This window comes from Aquarana catesbeiana, linkage group LG08 (genome assembly GCF_042186555.1).
Source record: "Aquarana catesbeiana isolate 2022-GZ linkage group LG08, ASM4218655v1, whole genome shotgun sequence".
NCBI classification, from domain to species: Eukaryota; Metazoa; Chordata; class Amphibia; order Anura; family Ranidae; genus Aquarana; species Aquarana catesbeiana.
In genome coordinates, this window is record NC_133331.1 from 194,663,217 (window position 1) to 194,682,229 (window position 19,013).

The window sequence follows — 19,013 nt, forward strand, 5'->3', positions numbered from 1 at the left end:
TATATTGCATTTTAGTGTGAATTTGAGGAGATCTGAGGTCTTTTTGACCCCACATCTCATACTTAAGAGGACCTGTCATGCTTTTTTTTTTTTTTTTTTTTTTATTTACAAGGGATGTTTACATTCCTTGTAATAGGAATAAAAGTGACACATTTTTTTTTTTAAACAGTGTAAAAATAAAAGGTAAAATAAATAAGAAAAAAAAAAAATTTAAACGCACCCCGTCCCGCCGAGCTAGCGCGCAGAAGCGAACGCATACGTAAGTAGCGCTCGCATATGAAAACGATGTTCAAAGCACCCGTGAGGTATCACCGCGATTGGTAGAGTGAGAGCAATAATTCTAGCCCTAGACATCCTCTGTTACTCAAAACATGCAACCTGTAGAATTTTTTTTAAACGTCGCCTATGGAGATTTTTAGGGGTAAAAGTTTGTCGCCATTCCACGAGCGGGTGCAATTTTGAAGCGTGACATGTTGGGTATCAATTTACTCAGCGTAACATCATCTTTCACAATATAAAAAAAAAATTGGGCTAACTTTTACTTTTGTCTTATTTTTATTTTTTTTTAATTAAAAAAAGTGTAATTTTTTTCCAAAACAATGTGCACTTGTAAGACCGCTGCGCAAATACGGTATGACAAGAAAGTATTGCAACGACCACCATTTTATTCTCTAGGGTGTTAGAAAAAAAAAATGTATAATGTTTGGGGGTTCTAAGTAATTTTCTAGCAAAAAGAAAAATGTTTTTAACTTGTAAACAACAAATCTCAAAAAGAGGCTCGGTCTTTAAGCGGTTAAAAAAAATTTCCTAAGAAATTGCGTTTGAAAAACCGCTGCGCAAATACCATGTGACATAAAAAAATTGCAACGATCACCATTTTAATTGTTACTTGTAAACACAAAGTGCCAGAAAAAGGTATTCAGGTGGTTAAACTAATAACGTGAATTTCATCTCATAACAGATAAAAAGAAAAAACGAAAAAAGGACAGCCGCGAGCGTTCCAGCGAAAGAAGCGCGAGAATTACTGAGACAATTAAGCAAGAACGTGTGGATCCAGGGTATGAGAAATACAACACCAAACAGTCCAGGCAGGACAGAGATCAGAGGAGGGCTCCAGAAAGCGATAGTACTTCTGCTAAACCAGCAGCCTATGACAAGAAGTGTAAGATAGAAGAAAAACCTCACACATCGGAGAGCAAACATCGGGACTATGAGGAAAAACGGTCAAAGGAATTTAAAAGAAAAAGATGATTGTGGCGAATGTGCGTGTGGCTCAGAACGCAGTTTGCAAGGACTTTTAAGATCTGCGATTTGAGATCGAAGGCAACAAGGTCTAAAAAAAATTGTTCTGGAAAAGTAGCTCCTGTGTTGTGTGTATATAAAAAGAAGTTGTTGGACCATTTTTCTGTTTTTTAATAAAAAGTTTTTTTATTTAAACGGTTTTAAGTAAATACTGCAGAATGATTACTTTTTCAAGGGTTTGTATAGTGAATTGGCACGTAAAACTGAAAAATCTGACCATAAGCAAATGCCAGTAGCCAGTAAGGTGGTTGAGAACAAATTGCAAACCCCATAGCATTATTATACCAGCATATAACGTAAAAGAAGCAATGGTGTAGACCAGGGATGTCAAACTTAATCTCATTGTAGTCTGCATCAGCATTATGGTTGCTCTCAAAGGGCCAGTTGTATCTAGGGTGCCCTATGTACACAGCGCATGGTTCAAGGAATGCATTGAGTACAGGGTTCAGGATTGTGCTACATGTACAGTTCAGGAGTGCGCTACATATAGAATGCAGGGTTTAGGGGTGTGCTGAGTGCAGGGTTGCATTACATACAGAGTTTAGGGGTGTGCAGCGTGCAGGGGTAAATTACATACAGAGTGTAGGGGTGGGGGTGTGCAGGGGTGAATTACATACAGAGTGTAGGGGTGGGGGTGTGCAGAGTGCAGGGGTGCATTACATACAGAGTGTAGGGTTTGGGGGTGTGCTACGTGCATGGTTTAGGGGTGTGCTACATGCAGAGTGCAGGGTTTATGGGTGTGCGGGGTTTAGGGGTGTGCTACATGCAGAGTTCTGGGTTTATGGGTGTTCTACGTGCAGGGTTTAGGGGTGTGCAACCCCAACCCCCTACCTCCAGCTTCTGCCGGAGAGAAGGGTGAGACAACAAATTGCAAACCCATAACATTAGTATACCACCATATAACTGGAAAGAAATAAAGGTGTAGACCAAGGGTGTCAAACTAAATGTTATCACAGACCGCATCAGCAGTATGGTTGCTCTCAAAGAGCCAGTTGTATCTGGGGTGTGCTAAGTACAAAGTTCAGGGGTGTACTATGTACAGAGTGCAGGTTTTAGGGGTGAGCTACATACAGAGTGCAGGGCTTAGGGGTGTGCTAAGTACAGGGTTCTGGAGTGCATTGCATGCAGAGTTCAGGGGTGTGCTGCATACAGAGTTCATTGTTCATGGGGTACGTTATGTATAGAGTGTAGGGTTTAGGGGTGTGCTACGTAGAGAGTACAGGTTTATTACCTACAGAGTCAGAGTCCAGGGGTGTGTTGCATACAGAGTGCAGGGTTTAGGTGTGTGCTATGCACAGTTTGCAACCCCAACCCCCTCCTCCACCTTCTGTGTTTACAGGTTGCAGAAGGTGAGTACCGGAGGTGGCAGAATAGAGTTCCGCCACTTTCTGGCTGCAAAACTGGATGCGAGGGCCACATGACAAGGCTTGGTGGGTCGGATTTGGCCCGCGGGACTTGTGTTTGACATATGTTTCAGACTTATCGGCCGCTCAGAAAATGGGAAAGGGTTTATTTTGGGTGGTATGAGTATGCAGTGTTTGGGTCCTAAAAAGCCTCCTCCTGCCCGTGATGGGTTGTGGATAGATGGGAGAACCGGTGGTCAAGCAAACAGCCTATGGAGAAGATAAAAGAAGTAGAGGAGAAAAAAGAGGGAATCAAAGGAAAGGGAAAGGTTAGGGTTGCGATGGGATGGATCCAGGCCACCTTGTTCCCTTGCACATGGGGGAAAATTAGGGTGGTCAAATGTCCTAGAACAGAGGTCTCCAAACTTTAAACAAAGGGCCAGCTTACTGTCCTTCAGACTTTAGGGGGGCCGGATTGTGGCCATCAAGATTAGAAAACGTCCCAGCATCAGTGGGAGTAAACCATGCCTCATCTTCGGTGTCAGTGACCGGCATTATGCTCAATTGTTTGTGTCACTGGGAGGAATAGTGCCACGTGATTGGTGTGATGGAAATGAATAGTGCCCCATCATTGGTGTCACAGGGAGGAATACTGCCCCATCATTGGGAGGAATTGTGCCCCTCTGTTGGTTAGGCAATGAAATAGTGCCCCAAGGGCCAGATAAAAGCAAGCAAAGGGCCACAGCTTTGACACCACTGTCATAAAATCCATTAAATGGGTACCAAGGAGTCCAGATATGTTTAATCGTACATGATGATCTCAGCTTATTTCTTATACAGTAAAAGGCAGGACCATGTTTCTATTGTAAGACTGGAGGACCACCACACTTTGGCAAGAACCTGCTTGGGTGCAGTAAACAAAAAAGTTAAAAGTCGAGATTGTTCATAGTGGTTTCAAGCTCCAAAGAGCTTCTTTTGGGATACCTTTGCCCAAAAGTGTGTAGACCAGTTGGTAAACTTTGGTTCAATATCTCTTCATTTTGGAGGCATTACCACCATATGAGTGTCAGGAGCCCGATATCCCCTAAAACACACACCTGTAGAAGTTGGTACAAACTTCACCAAACATTGTGGGACCATATACAGTAACTGGAGTTGGACTCCCTTGCCAGCTCATTTCTAGAACAAGTGAGCAGTGGTTGGGCAAATTTGTCTCCAGTCCTGTTCCAAACTGGTGGCAAGCTTCCAGAGCTCAGCATATTGGGGGGGGTTGCCCTTTTGTATATGTGGGGAATCCCCCGCTCCCAGCTCATTGGCTCAACACTGACAGGTTACTTCTGAGTTTAGGCCAAACCTTGAGCCACAGCACAGCTCAACCCTACTTACCATTTAAAAAAAACGTCACCGATGCAATCAAAAACTCATCCTTCTTAAATACAGACACCATTCGAACATTTATGCTTCCACAACTCCTCAACCAGGGGTACATCTATACAAAAGGGTGGGATAATCGTGATATCATTGACCTAATATGGCCACAGGATGTCATGAGCATCTCCATCCCTCTGTGTAGCCTTAGCTGAAGGGCGGGGAATGTTTTAGACTCAACTCATTGGCTCAACCACGACATTTTTCTTTTATTTAATCGAATGCATCGTCAGATAAACCTGGTCCAGGCAAACATTTCCAAATCGGTGTTTCTTCCTTCATCTACCAGGGGGGTCGGCAACCCATTAATTGCGATCTACCTGTCGAGCGCGGGGGGCAGGTGGCAGGTAGATCACGATCAAGCCCTGTCCTGCTGACCCCGCAGGTGCTCCTTCCCCCACATCGACGAACCGCACAGAGACGAAATCTCATTTTGCCGACTTCACCCCTGACTTCACCCCCTTTTCCCTGCCCATTTAAACCCCACCTTTTTAATGAAGCGCCCATAAATGCAGCCTACCAGCGGCCATGAAATGCAGCCTCACCAGCGGCCATGAAATGCAGCCTCTCCAGCGCCCATCAATGCAGCCTCTCCAGCGCCCATCAATGCAGCCTCTCCAGCACCCATCAATTAAGCCTACCAGTGCCCATAAATGCAGCCTCACCAGTGCTTCCATTCATTCGGGAGTCAGGACACAGACACAATCCTCCGCCGCCGCTGCGCCTCTGACACTATGTGCGAACGGAGCGGTGGCTGCCTGCTGATGCTGAGACTTAGTTGCTTGCTGCAGAGAGAAGAGAGTAGAAATATCAGTGGCCGGGCGCCCTAGGCGGCTGATGGAACATGAAGGCAGCAGTGGACATCTTGTTACACCCAGGCCAAGTCTTGTACCTCACACTTATTTTAGCAGTAAACTCACCTTATATACTGAAATACAGTATCTTTAAATCTGTGACCCGGTTTTGATGTTGAATTTGAAAAGCACCGACCAGCCCTGCAGTCAGAAGGTGGCGACAGCCATCTTGGTACACCCCGCACTGCTCAGCGCCAAACTGATAGTCATGAGGCGCCGAGGGACATTTTTCCACACCCTCACTTAGTCGCGGTATAATAGTAAATTTCAGTATATAAGGCGAGTTACTGCTAAAAATAAGTGTGAAATACAAGAGTTGCCTTGGTGTAACAAGATGTACGCTGCTGCCTTCGTGTTCTGTCAGATTAGGAAACCTATTGGAACACATAGCGGCCATGTTGGAATGCATGGTGCATGTGCAATAAGAATTTTTGTTCGCAACGTCACTTCCGTTGCATTGTCTGATGGGTAGCGGTGTTCTCATAGAACAGAATGCATAGCGCTGTGGAACGCATGTTGGAACGCATAGCGCATGCGCAGTAAGTATACTGGCTTCCCCCTGTCGTCTCCCAAGACCGGGGTTCTGTCACATTAGGCGACCCGTCCGATTTGGCAACAGAAGTGACGTTACCAACAAAAATTGCTTACTGTGCATGTGCAATGCGTTCCAGCATGGCCGCTATTCGTTCCAATAGGTTTCTTCTTTTGACAGAACATGAAGGCGGCAGCGGACATCTTGTTACACCCAGGCAAGTCTGGAATTTTACACTTGTTTTAGCAGTAAAGTCAGCTTATATAGTGTAATACAGTATTTGACATCTGTGATACTGTTTTCATTTGAAAACCAACCATCAGCAAGGCTGCAGTCAGAAAGTGGTGACAGCCATCTTGGTACACCCCGTACTGCTCAGCGGCAAAATGATAGTCATAAAAGACAGACGACATTTTATGACACCCTCATTCGGTCGCGTTGATGTACTGTATTTCACTATATGTAAGCTGAGTTTACTGCTAAAATAAGTGTGACATTCAAGACTTGTGTGGGTGGAACAAGATGTCCGCTGCTGACTTCGTGTTCTGTCAGAATAAGAAACCTATTGGAACGCATAGTGGCCATTATGGAACGCATTGCGCATGTGCAGTAAGCAATTATTGTTGGTAACGTCACTTCCGTTACCAAATCTGATGGGTCACCTTATCTGAATCGGCAACCCATCAGATGAGGTAACGGAAGTGACGTTCCGTCGCTACACTGCGACGGCCATCTTGGTTAGAGTTGCCCCCTCATCTCTTTAAAACCGAACACATATTAATTACACAGGTTCTGAGGCTAATTTAATGCAGATAAGTGAGTTTAATCACCACCCTAATCTGCCTCAGAACCTGTGTAATTAATACGTGTTTGCTTTTAAAGAGATGAGGGGGCAACTCTAACCAAGATGGCCGTCGCAGTGTAGCGACGGAACGTCACTTCCGTTACCTCATCTGATGGGTTGCCGATTCAGATTAGGTGACCCGTCAGATTTGGTAATGGAAGTGACCGAACACATAATAATTACACAGGTTCTGAGGCTAATTTAATGCAGATAAGTGAGTTTAATCACCACCCTAATCTGCCTCAGAACCTGTGTAATTAATATGTGTTCGGTTTTAAAGGGATGAGGTGACAACTCTAATCTTGGTACGCCCCGCACTCGGCCGCAGTAAGCCTGCAGTCAGAAGGCCGCAGCGGACATCTTTTTACACCCACCCAAGTCTTGCATTTCACACTTATTTCTACCAGTAAACTGAGCTTATATAGTGAAATACAGGATTTTGAAATCAGTCAGACTGTTTGGATGTTGAATTTTAAAAGCTGCGATGTTCTGTCAGATTAGTAAACCTCCAAGATCAGCAGGCTTGACGCTGCTTTTAATCACTCAAGGACTGAGGCCTTTTTTTGAGATTTGTTGTTTGCAAGATAAAAACATTTTTTTTTTGCTCGAAAATTACTTAGAACTCCCAAACATTATACTTTTTTTTTCTAAAAACCTTAGAGAATAAAATGGCGGTCGTTGCAATACTTTCAGTCACACCGTATTTGCGCAGCGGTCTTACAAGCGCACTTTTTTTGGAAAGAATACACTTTTTTGAAATAAAAAAACTAAGACAAAAGTAAAGTTAGCCCAATTTTTTTTTATATTGTGAAAGATAATGTTACACCAAGTAAATTGACACCCAACATGTCACGCTTCAAAATTGCGCCCCGCTCGTGGAATGGCGACAAACTTTTACCCTTAAAAATCTCCATATGCAACGTTTAAAAAAATTCTGCAGGTTGCATGTTTTAAGTTACAGAGGAGTTCTAGGGCTAGAATTATTGCTCTCACTCTACCGATCGCGGCGATACCTCACATGTGTGGTTTGAACATCGTTTTCATCTGCACGCGAGCTCGGCGGGACAGGGCGCGTTTTTTTAATATGTTTTTTTTTTCCTTATTTATTTTCCCTTTTATTTTCTATTTTTACACAGGTTTTTTTTTTTTTAAATTCTGTCACTTTTATTCCTATTACAAGGAATGTAAACATCCCTTGTAATAGAAAAAAAGCATGACAGGACCTCTTAAATATAAGATGTGGGGTCAAAAAGACCTCAGATCTCATATTTACACTAAAATGCGATAAAAAAAATAAAAAATTTGTCATTTAAAAAAAAGAAAAATGTCCCTTTAAGAGCTATGGGCGGAAGTGACGTTTTGACTTTGCTTCCGCCCTGCAATGTTATGGAGACGGGTGGGGGCCATCTTCCCCTCACTCATCTCCATGCCCAGCAAGGGTGCAAATCCAATCACCTTCCGCCGCTGCCGACGGCTCCAGTAAGCGGCGGAGGGCACCGGAGCGCGGTGGGGGGGGGGGGGGGGATTTCAGCATATAAGCTCAGTTTACTGGTAAAAATGCATGTGAAATACAAGACTTGGGTGTAAAAAGATGTCCGCTGCCGCCTTCTGACTGCAGGCTTACTGCGGACCAGTGCGGGGTGTAGCAAGATGGCTGCCGCAGTGTTGGGATGGAATGTCACTTCCGTCACCTAAACGCATAGCGCATGTGCAGTAAGTATACTGGCTTCCCCCTGTTGTCTCCCAAGTCCCGCCTGTCAAAACGATTGTTTGCTAGTTTCCTAGTATCCTAGCAACCAATAAGGTGCTTGGAGGACTCCATTCATAGGAGGAAGTTGTCCTCCTTCAGAGCTCCTCCCCCTCACGTGACGTACTTCCTGCCTTCTTACTGACTACGGAAAGGGCAGGAGGGAGGGGACTTGGTGTGTGGACTGGCCGGGAGTATGAGGGGACCTGTGTGGATCGGGACATTGCTGATGATGTGAGTGAGGGTCCTGAGGGGGAAGGGTCTGCCCTGTACACAGAGGAGGGGGGAGAGGACAGGGATCACACTGAATCGGTGTACATAACCCCCAACTGTCCCGGATTTCGAGGGACTGTCCCTCATTTGGAGCAATGACCCTCTTTCCTCCTCATTTGTCCCTCATTTTGCTCTGATCCATATAGTTGTATATAAAATGCACTATTTACCTCTCAAACAGTGTTTCCCAGGGCTAAACCTTTCATCCAATTTCTACATTTCTGCATTTGTAAATTCCAAAGGCCAGTATAAAGGAATAATGGGGGTAAAAAAGCACTTGTGGGTTTAACCAATCATTTGTTTTTGTACAATTCTCCTTTAACCACTTCAATACCGGGCACGCAGACACCTTCCCGCCCAGGCCAATTTTCAGCTTTCAGCGCTGTCGCAATTTGACTGACAATTGCGCGGTCATGTAACACTGTACCCAAACTAATTTTTTATCATTTTGTTCCCACAAATAGAGCTTTCTTTTGGTGGTATTTGATCACCTCTGCGGTTTTTATTTTTTGCGCAACAAATAAAAAAACACCGAAAATTTTGAAAAAAAACAAGTTTTTCTTTGTTTCTGTTAAACATTTTTGTAAATAAGTACCGTTTTCTTCTTCAATGACGGGCACTGATACGGCGGCACTGACGGGCACTGATGGGCACCAATTAGGTGGCACCAATGAGGTGGCACTGATGAGGTGGCACTGACGGGCACTGATGATGGGCACTGATGACGGGCACTGATAGGCGGCACTGATGGGCACTGATAGGTGGCACTGGTATGCGGAACTTATGGGCACTCATAGGTGGCACCGATGGGCACTCATAGGTGGTACCGATGGGCACTCATAGGCGGCACTGAAGGGCACTCGTAGGTGGCATTGATGGGCACTCATAGGTGGCATTGATGGGTAGTTATGGGTGGCACTGATAGTTGACACAGATGGGCACGGATGGGCACTGATAGGTGGGCACTGATGGGCACAGATGGGCACCGACAGGCGGCACCGATGGACACTGATGGGTGGCACTGATGATACTGATTGTTTGCAGTGATGCCCCTAAGGGTGGCATTGCTGGGCATCACTGCAACATAATGGTGCCAATCAGTGCCCATTTGTGGGCACTGATTGGCACTGACTGGGCACACTGGGCACATGTGGATGGCCATGGGGTACATACCTGGCCATCCACATGTTGCCCCTTCCCTGGCGGTCCTAGTGGCAATCCATGGTGGTCCAGTGTGGTGATCTGAGGGGGGGGCTGCACTGATAAACAATCAGCACAGCCCCCCCAGCCAGGAGAGCCACCGATCGGCTCTCCTCTACTCACGTCTGTCAGACGCGAGTGAGGAAGAGCCGATCAACGGCTCTTCCTATTGACATCGTGATCAGCCGTGATTGCACACAGCTGATCACATGGTAAAGAGCCCCCGCTGGAGGCTCTTTACCAAGATCGGTGTAGCGGTGTGTCAGACTGACACACCGATCGCCGCGATGCGCGCCCCTGCGGGCGCGTGGCAGCATGTTATCCTGCTGGATGTCATATGGCGCCCAGTCATGATAACTGAACCACCGCCCAGCCGTCATCTGCTATGGGCCGGGCGGGAAGTGGTTAAGGGAGGCGTGGCAAGGGGTGTGTCCTATGCCTGCATACATTTGATGATAGGTGTCCCACATTCCCATCTCAGAAAGTTGCGAGGTATGGGTGTATTCTAGAGGGGGGAGAGAGGACATTCTCCCCCTGGGTCCTAGAACTGTACACTGATCTGCAACATCTCCCCATCTACAGAGATTGGGGGGGCATCCATCACCACACCATACACAGTACCTGTATCATGTCTGCAGTCTCTGACCATCTATTGTATCATGTCTGCAGTCTCTGACCATCTCCTGTATCATGTCTGCAGTCTCTGACCATCTATTGTATCATGTCTGCAGTCTGACCATCTCCTGTACCTTGTCTGCAGTCTCTGACCATCTCTTGTATCATGTCCGCAGTCTCTGACCGTCTACTGTATCATGTCTGCAGTCTCTGACCATCTCTTGTATTATGTCTGCAGTCTCTGACCACCTCCTGTAGTATGTCTGCAGTCTCTAACCATCTCCTGTATCATGTCTGCAGTCTCTGACCATCTCCTGTATTTTGTCTGCAGTCTCTGACCATCTCTTGTATCATGTCCCCAGTCTCTGACCATCTCCTGTATCATGTCTGCTGTCTCTGACCATCTCCTGTATCATGTCTGCAGTCTCTGACCATCTCTTGTATCATGTCTGCAGTCTCTGACCATCTCCTGTATCATGTCTGCAGTCTCTGACCATCTCTTGTATCATGTCCCCAGTCTCTGACCATCTCCTGTATCATGTCTGCAGTCTCTGACCATCTCTTGTATCATGTCTGCTGTCTCTGACCATCTCCTGTATCATGTCTGCAGTCTCTGACCATCTCCTGTATAATGTCTGCAGTCTCTGACCATCTCCTGTATCCTGTCTGCAGTCTCTGATCATCTTCTGTATCATGTCTGCAGTCTCTGGCCATCTCTTGTACCATGTCTGCAGTCTCTGACCATCTCTTGTATCATGTCTGCAGTCTCTGACCATCTCCTGTATCATGTCTGCAGTCTCAGGCCATCTCTTGTACCATGTCTGCAGTCTCTGACCATCTCCTGTATCATGTCTGCAGTCTCTGACCATCTCCTGTATCATGTCTGCAGTCTCTGACCATCTCTTGTATCATGTCTGCAGTCTCTGACCATCTCCTGTATCATGTCTGCAGTCTCTGACCATCTCCTGTATCATGTCTGCAGTCTCTGACCATCTCCTGTATCATGTCTGCAGTCTCTGACCATCTCTTGTATCATGTCTGCAGTCTCTGACCATCTCCTGTATCATGTCTGCAGTCTCTGACCATCTCCTGTATCATGTCTGCAGTCTCTGACCATCTCCTGTATCCTGCCTGCAGTCTCTGACCATCTCTTGTATCATGTCTGCAGTCCCTGGATGGAGCCTACAGAAGAGTCAAGAGAGGAAGTGCTGCCAGGACGGGTGTCTCGGGAGGAGTCAGACGTTTGTGGACTGAGGGGAGGAGACCATTGGATGAAACCAGAACCACCAAGCTGGAGTCCAGAGAGGACCGTCTGGCTTAGCCCTGCATGGTGCACCTGAGAGGAGGTCAGTGACAGCGCTACAAGACCAGTCTGGGGGGAGGGGTGGCACTGATGTAAGGGGGAGTGAATACAGTAAGGTAAGGGGGCACTGATAGAAAGGTTCCCCCTATATTAGTACCCCCCCCCCTTACCTTAGTGCATTCACTCTGCAGAGGTGTTCTGTGGTCACCAGAGTCCCCCCCACATTAGAGTTCCCATTATAAATGTAAGTTGGAACTCTGTGGTCAATAATGTAAAGGGGAAGTCAGTGGACTCTGATATAAGGTGATCTCTGGAGCCCCCCTTACATCAGAGTTTTCCTTTACACCAAAGTTTGCAGCATTCGCCCTTACATCACAGTTCCCCTTGTACTGTAACGGGGAACTCTGTGCTGGCTGGGTTATAATAACCTGACCTTCATGTAAATAGGGAAATGATACTGATACCAATGATGGGGCACTATTCCTCTCACTGATACCAATGATGGGGCACTATTCCTCCCACTGACACCAATGAGGGGCACTATTCCCACTGACACCAATGATGGGGCACTATTCCTCACACTGATACCAATGATGGGGCACTATTCCTCACACTGATACCAATGATGGGGCACTATTCTTCCCACTGATACCAATGATGGGGCACTATTCCTCCCACTGACACCAATGATGGGGCACTATTCCTCCCCCTCCCACTATCCCCCCCATAGGAGACCCTTCTTTATTGGATTATCAAAAATCGCTATTGTTTATATTGTTATTACAATGCTGATATTATAATGTGAAATGTATGCTGTGGCCACTCAAATGTCAGTCAGTTCATCAGAAACTGGCCAACTGGAAATCGGAAAAATTGGAAGAAGTGTATATATATATATATATATATATATATATATATATATATATATATATAATGTTTGGGGGTTCTAAGTAATTTTCTAGCAAAAATACTGATTTTTACTTGTAAACAAAAAGTGCCAGAAAAGGAACTTCAATTCTATAAATTACAGGAGGATATCCAATCCTATCACTGGGACCCCCCATGGATGTCCCCTCTGCCTGCACGCCCCTCTTCTACCTCTGTCCCTCACACGCCCCGCCCCTTCCTGTTAATCAAACACCAAGCTCCACCCCTTCCTGTCAACCAAACACCAAGCCCCACCCCTTCCTGTCAATCAAACCCCCAGCCGCGCCCTTCCCACCTCCTCCCTCTGCCAGGATCTCCTCTCTCAGTACCCGCCCTCTGGCCACCTTACTGCCAGCCCCAGGTGGGGGGGCGTGGCCACCATTTAGAGGCTCATTCACATGGGTGGAAACTGTTTGGGAGGGGAAACCATCACCTCCTATTATATATATATATATATATATATATATATATATATATATATATATATATATTACTATTATAGTATTATTATAATCTATGGGTTGGTGTTTCTGTCCATCCATTCCTGAGATTTACACAGCTCCGCCATATAGCACACAGAACCCCATCACACAGACAGGGACCCCTACCTTAGAGGTTCATTCACATGGGAGGAAAGTGTTCAGGATAGGGGGATGGGGGGTACCACCTCCTCCGATTATTACATAAATATTACTATTTCATTATTATATTTTATGGATTGGTGTTTGTCCATCCAGTCCTGAGATTTACACAGCTCCGCCATGTAGCACACAGAACTCCATCACTCAGACAGGGGCCACCACCTTCACACAGATAATAGGGCGCTCAGGAGGGGAAACCAACATCCTCCTATTAATATATATATTATATGGATTGGTGTTTCTGTCCATGCAGTCCTGAGATTTACACAGCTCCGTCACAGAACACCATCACACAGACAGGGGCCACGGCTTAGAGGCTCATTCACAAGGGTGTTTGGGAGGGGAAACCATCCCCTTCTATTATATATATTATCATTGGTGTTTCTGCACATCCAGTCCTGAGATTTACATTATTTTTTCTTCGTTTCGGTTATAAAATTCAGCAAATGAGTCATTTTTCTTCATAAATTTTGGCCAAACTTTATACTGCTGCATATCTTTGGTAAAAAATAATCCAAATCAGTGTATATTATTTGGTCTTTGTGAAAGTTATAGGGCAGTGATGGAGAACCTTGGCACCCCCAGATGTTTTGGAACTACATTTCCCATGATGCTCCACTACACTGCAGAGTGCATGAGTATCATGGGAAATGTAGTTCCAAAAGGTTGCCAGGATGCCAAGGTTCGCCAATCACTGTTATAGAGTCTACAAGCTATGGTGCCAATCATTGAAAATCGATCACACCTGATGTACTGACGGCCGATCTCATCTCTTGAGGCCCTAACAAACCTGGAAAGTACAAATACCCCCAAATGACCCCTTTTTGGAAAGTAGACAGTCCAAGGTATTTAGTAAGAGGCATGGAGAGTCATCCCCCCTCCCCCCAACGTATATTCTATGAGGCATAATGAGTCTTTTGAACGGTTCATTTTTTCCCACAATTCTTTGCAAAATTAAGATTTTTCTTTTCTTTTTTTATTCACAAAATTGTCATATTAACAGGTTATTTCTCTCACTTGGCCTGTGCATACCACAAATGACACCCCAAAATATATTCTGCTACTCCTCCTGAGTACGGGGATACCACATGTGTGAGACCTTTGCACATCCTGGCCACATACAGAGGCCCAACATTCAGGGAGCACCGTCAGGTGTTCTAGGGACATAAATTACACATCTAATTTCCTGACAACCTATCACACTTTTGATGGCCCTGGAGCATCAGGACAATGGAAACGCCCTCAAAATGACCCCATTTTGGAAAGAAACCCCAACGTATATTCTATGAGGCATAATGAGTCTTTTGAACATGTCATTTTTCCCCACAAGTTTTTGGAAAATGTGAAAAGAAAATGAAAACGCATTTTTCTACACTTTTTTTTTACACATTTCTACGGCACTGATGAGCATCCACTGATAGGGTGGCACTGATGAGCACTTACTGATGGGCACTGTATTGGCACTAATGGGCACACTAGTGGCACTGACGGGGCACTGTAGAGCACAGATGTGGCACTGTAGGGCACAGATGCGCACTGATGGGGCACTGCTGGACACAGATGTGGCACTGTTGGGTACTAATGTCATGCTGATGGGACACAGATGTGCGCTGATGGGGCACTGCTGGGTACTGATGTGACACTGCTGGGGCACTGTAGGGCACTGCTGGGCACAAATGTGGCACGGCTGGGTACTGATGTGGCACTAATGGGGCACAGATGGGTGTTGATGGGGCACTGCTTGGGTACTGATCTGGCACTGCTAGGTACTGATGTGGCACTGCTGGGGCACAGATGGGCACTGATGGGACAGTGCTGATTACTGATGTGGCACTGATGGGGCACAGATTGGCACTGATGTGGTACAGATGGGTACTGATGTGGCACTGCTGGTTACTGATATGGCACTGATGGGGCACAGATGGGCACTGATGTGGCACTGCTGGGTATTGATGTGGCACTGAAGGACACTGCTGGGCACTGATGGGGCACTGCTGGATACTGATGGGGCACTGCTGGTTACTGATATGGCACTGATGGGGCACAGATGGGCACTGATGTGGCACTGCTGGATCACAGATGGGCACTGATGTGGCACTGCTGGGTATTGATGTGGCACTGCTGGATCACAGATGGGCACTGATGTGGCACTGCTGGGTATTTATGTGGCACTGAAGGACTCTGCTGGGCACTGATGGGGCACTGCTGGGTACTGATGGGGCACTGCTGGGCACTTGGAATACATGCAAAAAAAGTCAATCAGCATCACCCTCCTCTGCTTACACAATCGGTGTGAGGAGAGGAGAGAACCGGAAATTACGCCGGTTCGGTGACAGTGATCCCTCTGGATCCGCTGGCAGGAGCAATCACGTGGTAAAGGGCCGCTGGGATTGGTCCTTTACCCCGATCCCTGACGCACTGGGTCCCGAGTATCCGGCGAGCAAGGACACTCCTGTGTGTGCGGGGATCATCATTGTACGCCCTCCCAGAATTATCTGACCACGCTGTAGCCGTCATTCGGCTATGGCCCGGTCGGCAAGTGGTTAAAGTTCATGTTTGTGTAAAGGCAGGCGTCCCAATACTTTTGGTAATATAGTGTATATGTGATTGGACAGAGGGGGGGGAGGGGAACAGGACTACCTAAGAAGACAGGATAAAGTACATTGTACATTTTACACCCTGCAGTTAGCAGTCGAGGCAGCCATCTTGGCAATTGCGTTGGCCGGGAATCGGACCCGGGTCAGCTGCTGTATAAGCAGCTATGCTCACCACTGCACCACCAACGCGAGGAATGTCTTTGGAGGGTGGGAGGAAAGAACCTATATGCAGCTCCCCCCAGCCCCCCACATACTTACCTGAGCTCTATCTTGATCCAGCGCTGTGCCTGAGAGCAGTAGCTCTCTCTCTCCTCACTGGACAGAGAGTCAGCAGTGGGAGCCAATCACAGCCAGTGAGCAGGGGGTGGGGCCGAGCCATGCTCTGTGCTTCAATGGACCGCTTTCTATGGGGTGCACTGGGCAAGGGGGAGGAGCCAGGAGCGCCAGCAGGGAACCCAAAAAGGGGAGGATCGCGGCTGCTCTATGCAAAACTATTATAGAGAGCAGGCAAGAATAACATGTTTGTAAACCTCATTTTTTTTCCGTCTTACGTCAGGCCCAGGAGGAAGAGAGCGTGCCCGGGCTTCATAAGCTACTTTTATAATCCCTCCCAGCAACCTTTAGGCCACTGCAAGGGTCCCTGGGATTTGTAGTCTTAGAGTATGGGAATATATAACAGCAGATTCCAGAAGGACTATACGCCCCATAACTCACTCTGCTGGCGCACAGGTATGAGGTCACTGGCTGTCGAATAATCACGGGACCAACAATATTCAAAACACTGGAAGGTGCGAAGCTTTCTGGATACAGTTCACATCGCTACATAGGGAAGGATAGTATTGGGGTTACAGGGAGGGTTATTCTTGGTGATATAGGGAGGGATAGTATTGGGGTTACAGGGAGGGTTATTCTTGGGGATATAGGAAGGGATAGTATTGGGGTTACAGGGGGGGTTATTCTTGGGGATATAGGGAGGGATAGTATTGGGGTTACAGGGAGGGTTATTCTTGGGGATATAGGAAGGGATAGTATTGGGGTTACAGGGAGGGTTATACTTGGGGATATAGGAAGGGATAGTATTGGGGTTACAGGGAGGGTTATTCTTGGGGATATAGGGAGGGATAGTATTGGGGTTACAGGGAAGGTTACTCTTGGGGATATAGGAAGGGTTAGTATTGGGGTACAGGGAGGGTTAATCTTGGGGATATAGGGAGGGATAGTATTGGGGTTACAGGGAGGGTTATTCTTGGGGATATAGGAAGGGTTAGTATTGGGGTACAGGGAGGGTTACTCTTGGGGATATAGGGAGGGATAGTATTGGGGTTACAGGGAGGGTTATTCTTGGGGATATAGGGAGGGTTAGTATTGGGGTTACAGGGAGGGTTATTCTTGGGGATATACGGAGGGATAGTATTGGGGATACAGGGAGGGTTATTCTTGGGGATATAGGAAGGGATAGTATTGGGGTTACAGGGAGGGTTATTCTTGGGGATATAGGGAGGGATAGTATTGGGGTTGCAGGGAGGGTTATTCTTGGGGATATAGGGAGGGATAGTATTGGGGTTACAGGGAGGGTTATTCTTGGGGATATAGGGAGGGATAGTATTGGGGTTACAGGGAGGGTTATTCTTCGGGATATAGGAAGGGATAGTATTGGGGTTACAGGGAGGGTTATTCTTGGGGATATAGGAAGGGCTAGTATTGGGGTTACAGGGAGGGTTATTCTTGGGGATATAGGGAGGGCTAGTATTGGGGTTACAGGGAGGGTTATTCTTGGGGATATAGGGAGGGATAGTATTGGGGTTACAGGGAGGGTTATTCTTGGGGATATAGGAAGGGATAGTATTGGGGTTACAGAGAGGGTTATTCTTGGGGATATAGGAAGGGCTAGTATTGGGGTTACAGGGAGGGTTATTCTTGGGGATATAGGGAGGGCTAGTATTGGGGTTACAGGGAGGGTTATTCTTGGGGATATAGGGAGGGAGAGTATTGGGGTTACAGGGAGGGTTACTCTTGGGGATATAGGGAGGGATAGTATTGGGGTTACAGGGAGGGTTACTCTTGGGGATATAGGGAGAGATAGTATTGGGGTTACAGGGAGGGTTACTCTTGGGGATATAGGGAGGGATAGTATTGGGGTTACAGGGAGGGTTATTCTTGGGGATATAGGGAGGGATAGTATTGGGGTTACAGGGAGGGTTATTCTTGGGGATATAGGGAGGGATAGTATTGGGGTTACAGGGAGGGTTATTCTTCGGGATATAGGAAGGGATAGTATTGGGGTTACAGGGAGGGTTATTCTTGGGGATATAGGGAGGGATAGTATTGGGGTTACAGGGAGGGTTATTCTTGGGGATATAGGGAGGGATAGTATTGGGGTTACAGGGAGGGTTATTCTTCGGGATATAGGAAGGGATAGTATTGGGGTTACAGGGAGGGTTATTCTTGGGGGTATAGGAAGGGCTAGTATTGGGGTTACAGGGAGGGTTATTCTTGGGGATATAGGGAGGGCTAGTATTGGGGTTACAGGGAGGGTTATTCTTGGGGATATAGGAAGGGATAGTATTGTGGTTACAGGGAGGGTTATTCTTGGGGATATAGGAAGGGATAGTATTGGGGTTACAGAGAGGGTTATTCTTGGGGATATAGGAAGGGCTAGTATTGGGGTTACAGGGAGGGTTATTCTTGGGGATATAGGGAGGGCTAGTATTGGGGTTACAGGGAGGGTTATTCTTGGGGATATAGGGAGGGATAGTATTGGGGTTACAGGGAGGGTTATTCTTGGGGATATAGGAAGGGATAGTATTGGGGTTACAGGGAGGGTTATTCTTGGGGATATAGGGAGGGATAGTATTGGGGTTACAGGGAGGGTTATTCTTGGGGATATAGGGAGGGATAGTATTGGGGTTACAGGGAGGGTTATTCTTGGGGATATAGGAAGGGATAGTATTGGGGTTACAGGGAGGGTTATTCTTGGGGATATAGGAAGGGATAGTATTGGGGTTACAGGGAGGGTTATTCTTGGGGATATAGGGAGGGATAGTATTGGAGTTACAGGGAGGGTTATTCTTGGGGATATAGGGAGGGCTAGTATTGGGGTTACAGGGAGAGTTATTCTTGGGGATATAGGGAGGGATAGTATTGGGGTTACAGGGAGGATTATTCTTGGGGATATAGGGAGGGATAGTATTGGGGTTACAGGGAGGGTTATTCTTGGGGATATAGGGAGGGCTAGTATTGGGGTTACAGGGAGGGTTATTCTTGGGGATATAGGGAGGGCTAGTATTGGGGTTACAGGGAGGGTTACTCTTGGGGATATAGGGAGGGATAGTATTGGGGTTACAGGGAGGGTTATTCTTGGGGATATAGGGAGGGATAGTATTGGGGTTACAGGGAGGGTTATTCTT

General features: G+C 46.7%; 1 protein-coding gene, 1 long non-coding RNA gene and 1 other non-coding gene across 4 annotated transcripts in view; 1 reads left to right on the forward strand and 2 right to left on the reverse strand.

Moving 5' to 3' along the window:
* Positions 1–1,437, forward strand: part of RBMX2 (RNA binding motif protein X-linked 2) — a 26,309-nt gene extending 24,872 nt beyond the window's left edge. The window contains exon 6 of the mRNA XM_073596753.1: positions 962–1,437. Within this exon, the coding sequence (XP_073452854.1) occupies positions 962–1,251 (290 nt within the window). The 3' untranslated portion in view covers positions 1,252–1,437. The remainder of the gene's footprint in view (positions 1–961) is intronic.
* LOC141106205 (uncharacterized) overlaps positions 1–19,013 on the reverse strand; it is a 210,228-nt gene that overhangs the window by 116,239 nt on the left and 74,976 nt on the right. The window lies entirely within an intron of this gene.
* TRNAY-AUA (transfer RNA tyrosine (anticodon AUA)) lies at positions 15,724–15,795 on the reverse strand. Its single transcript has one exon. It is a non-coding gene; the product is annotated as a tRNA-Tyr (tRNA).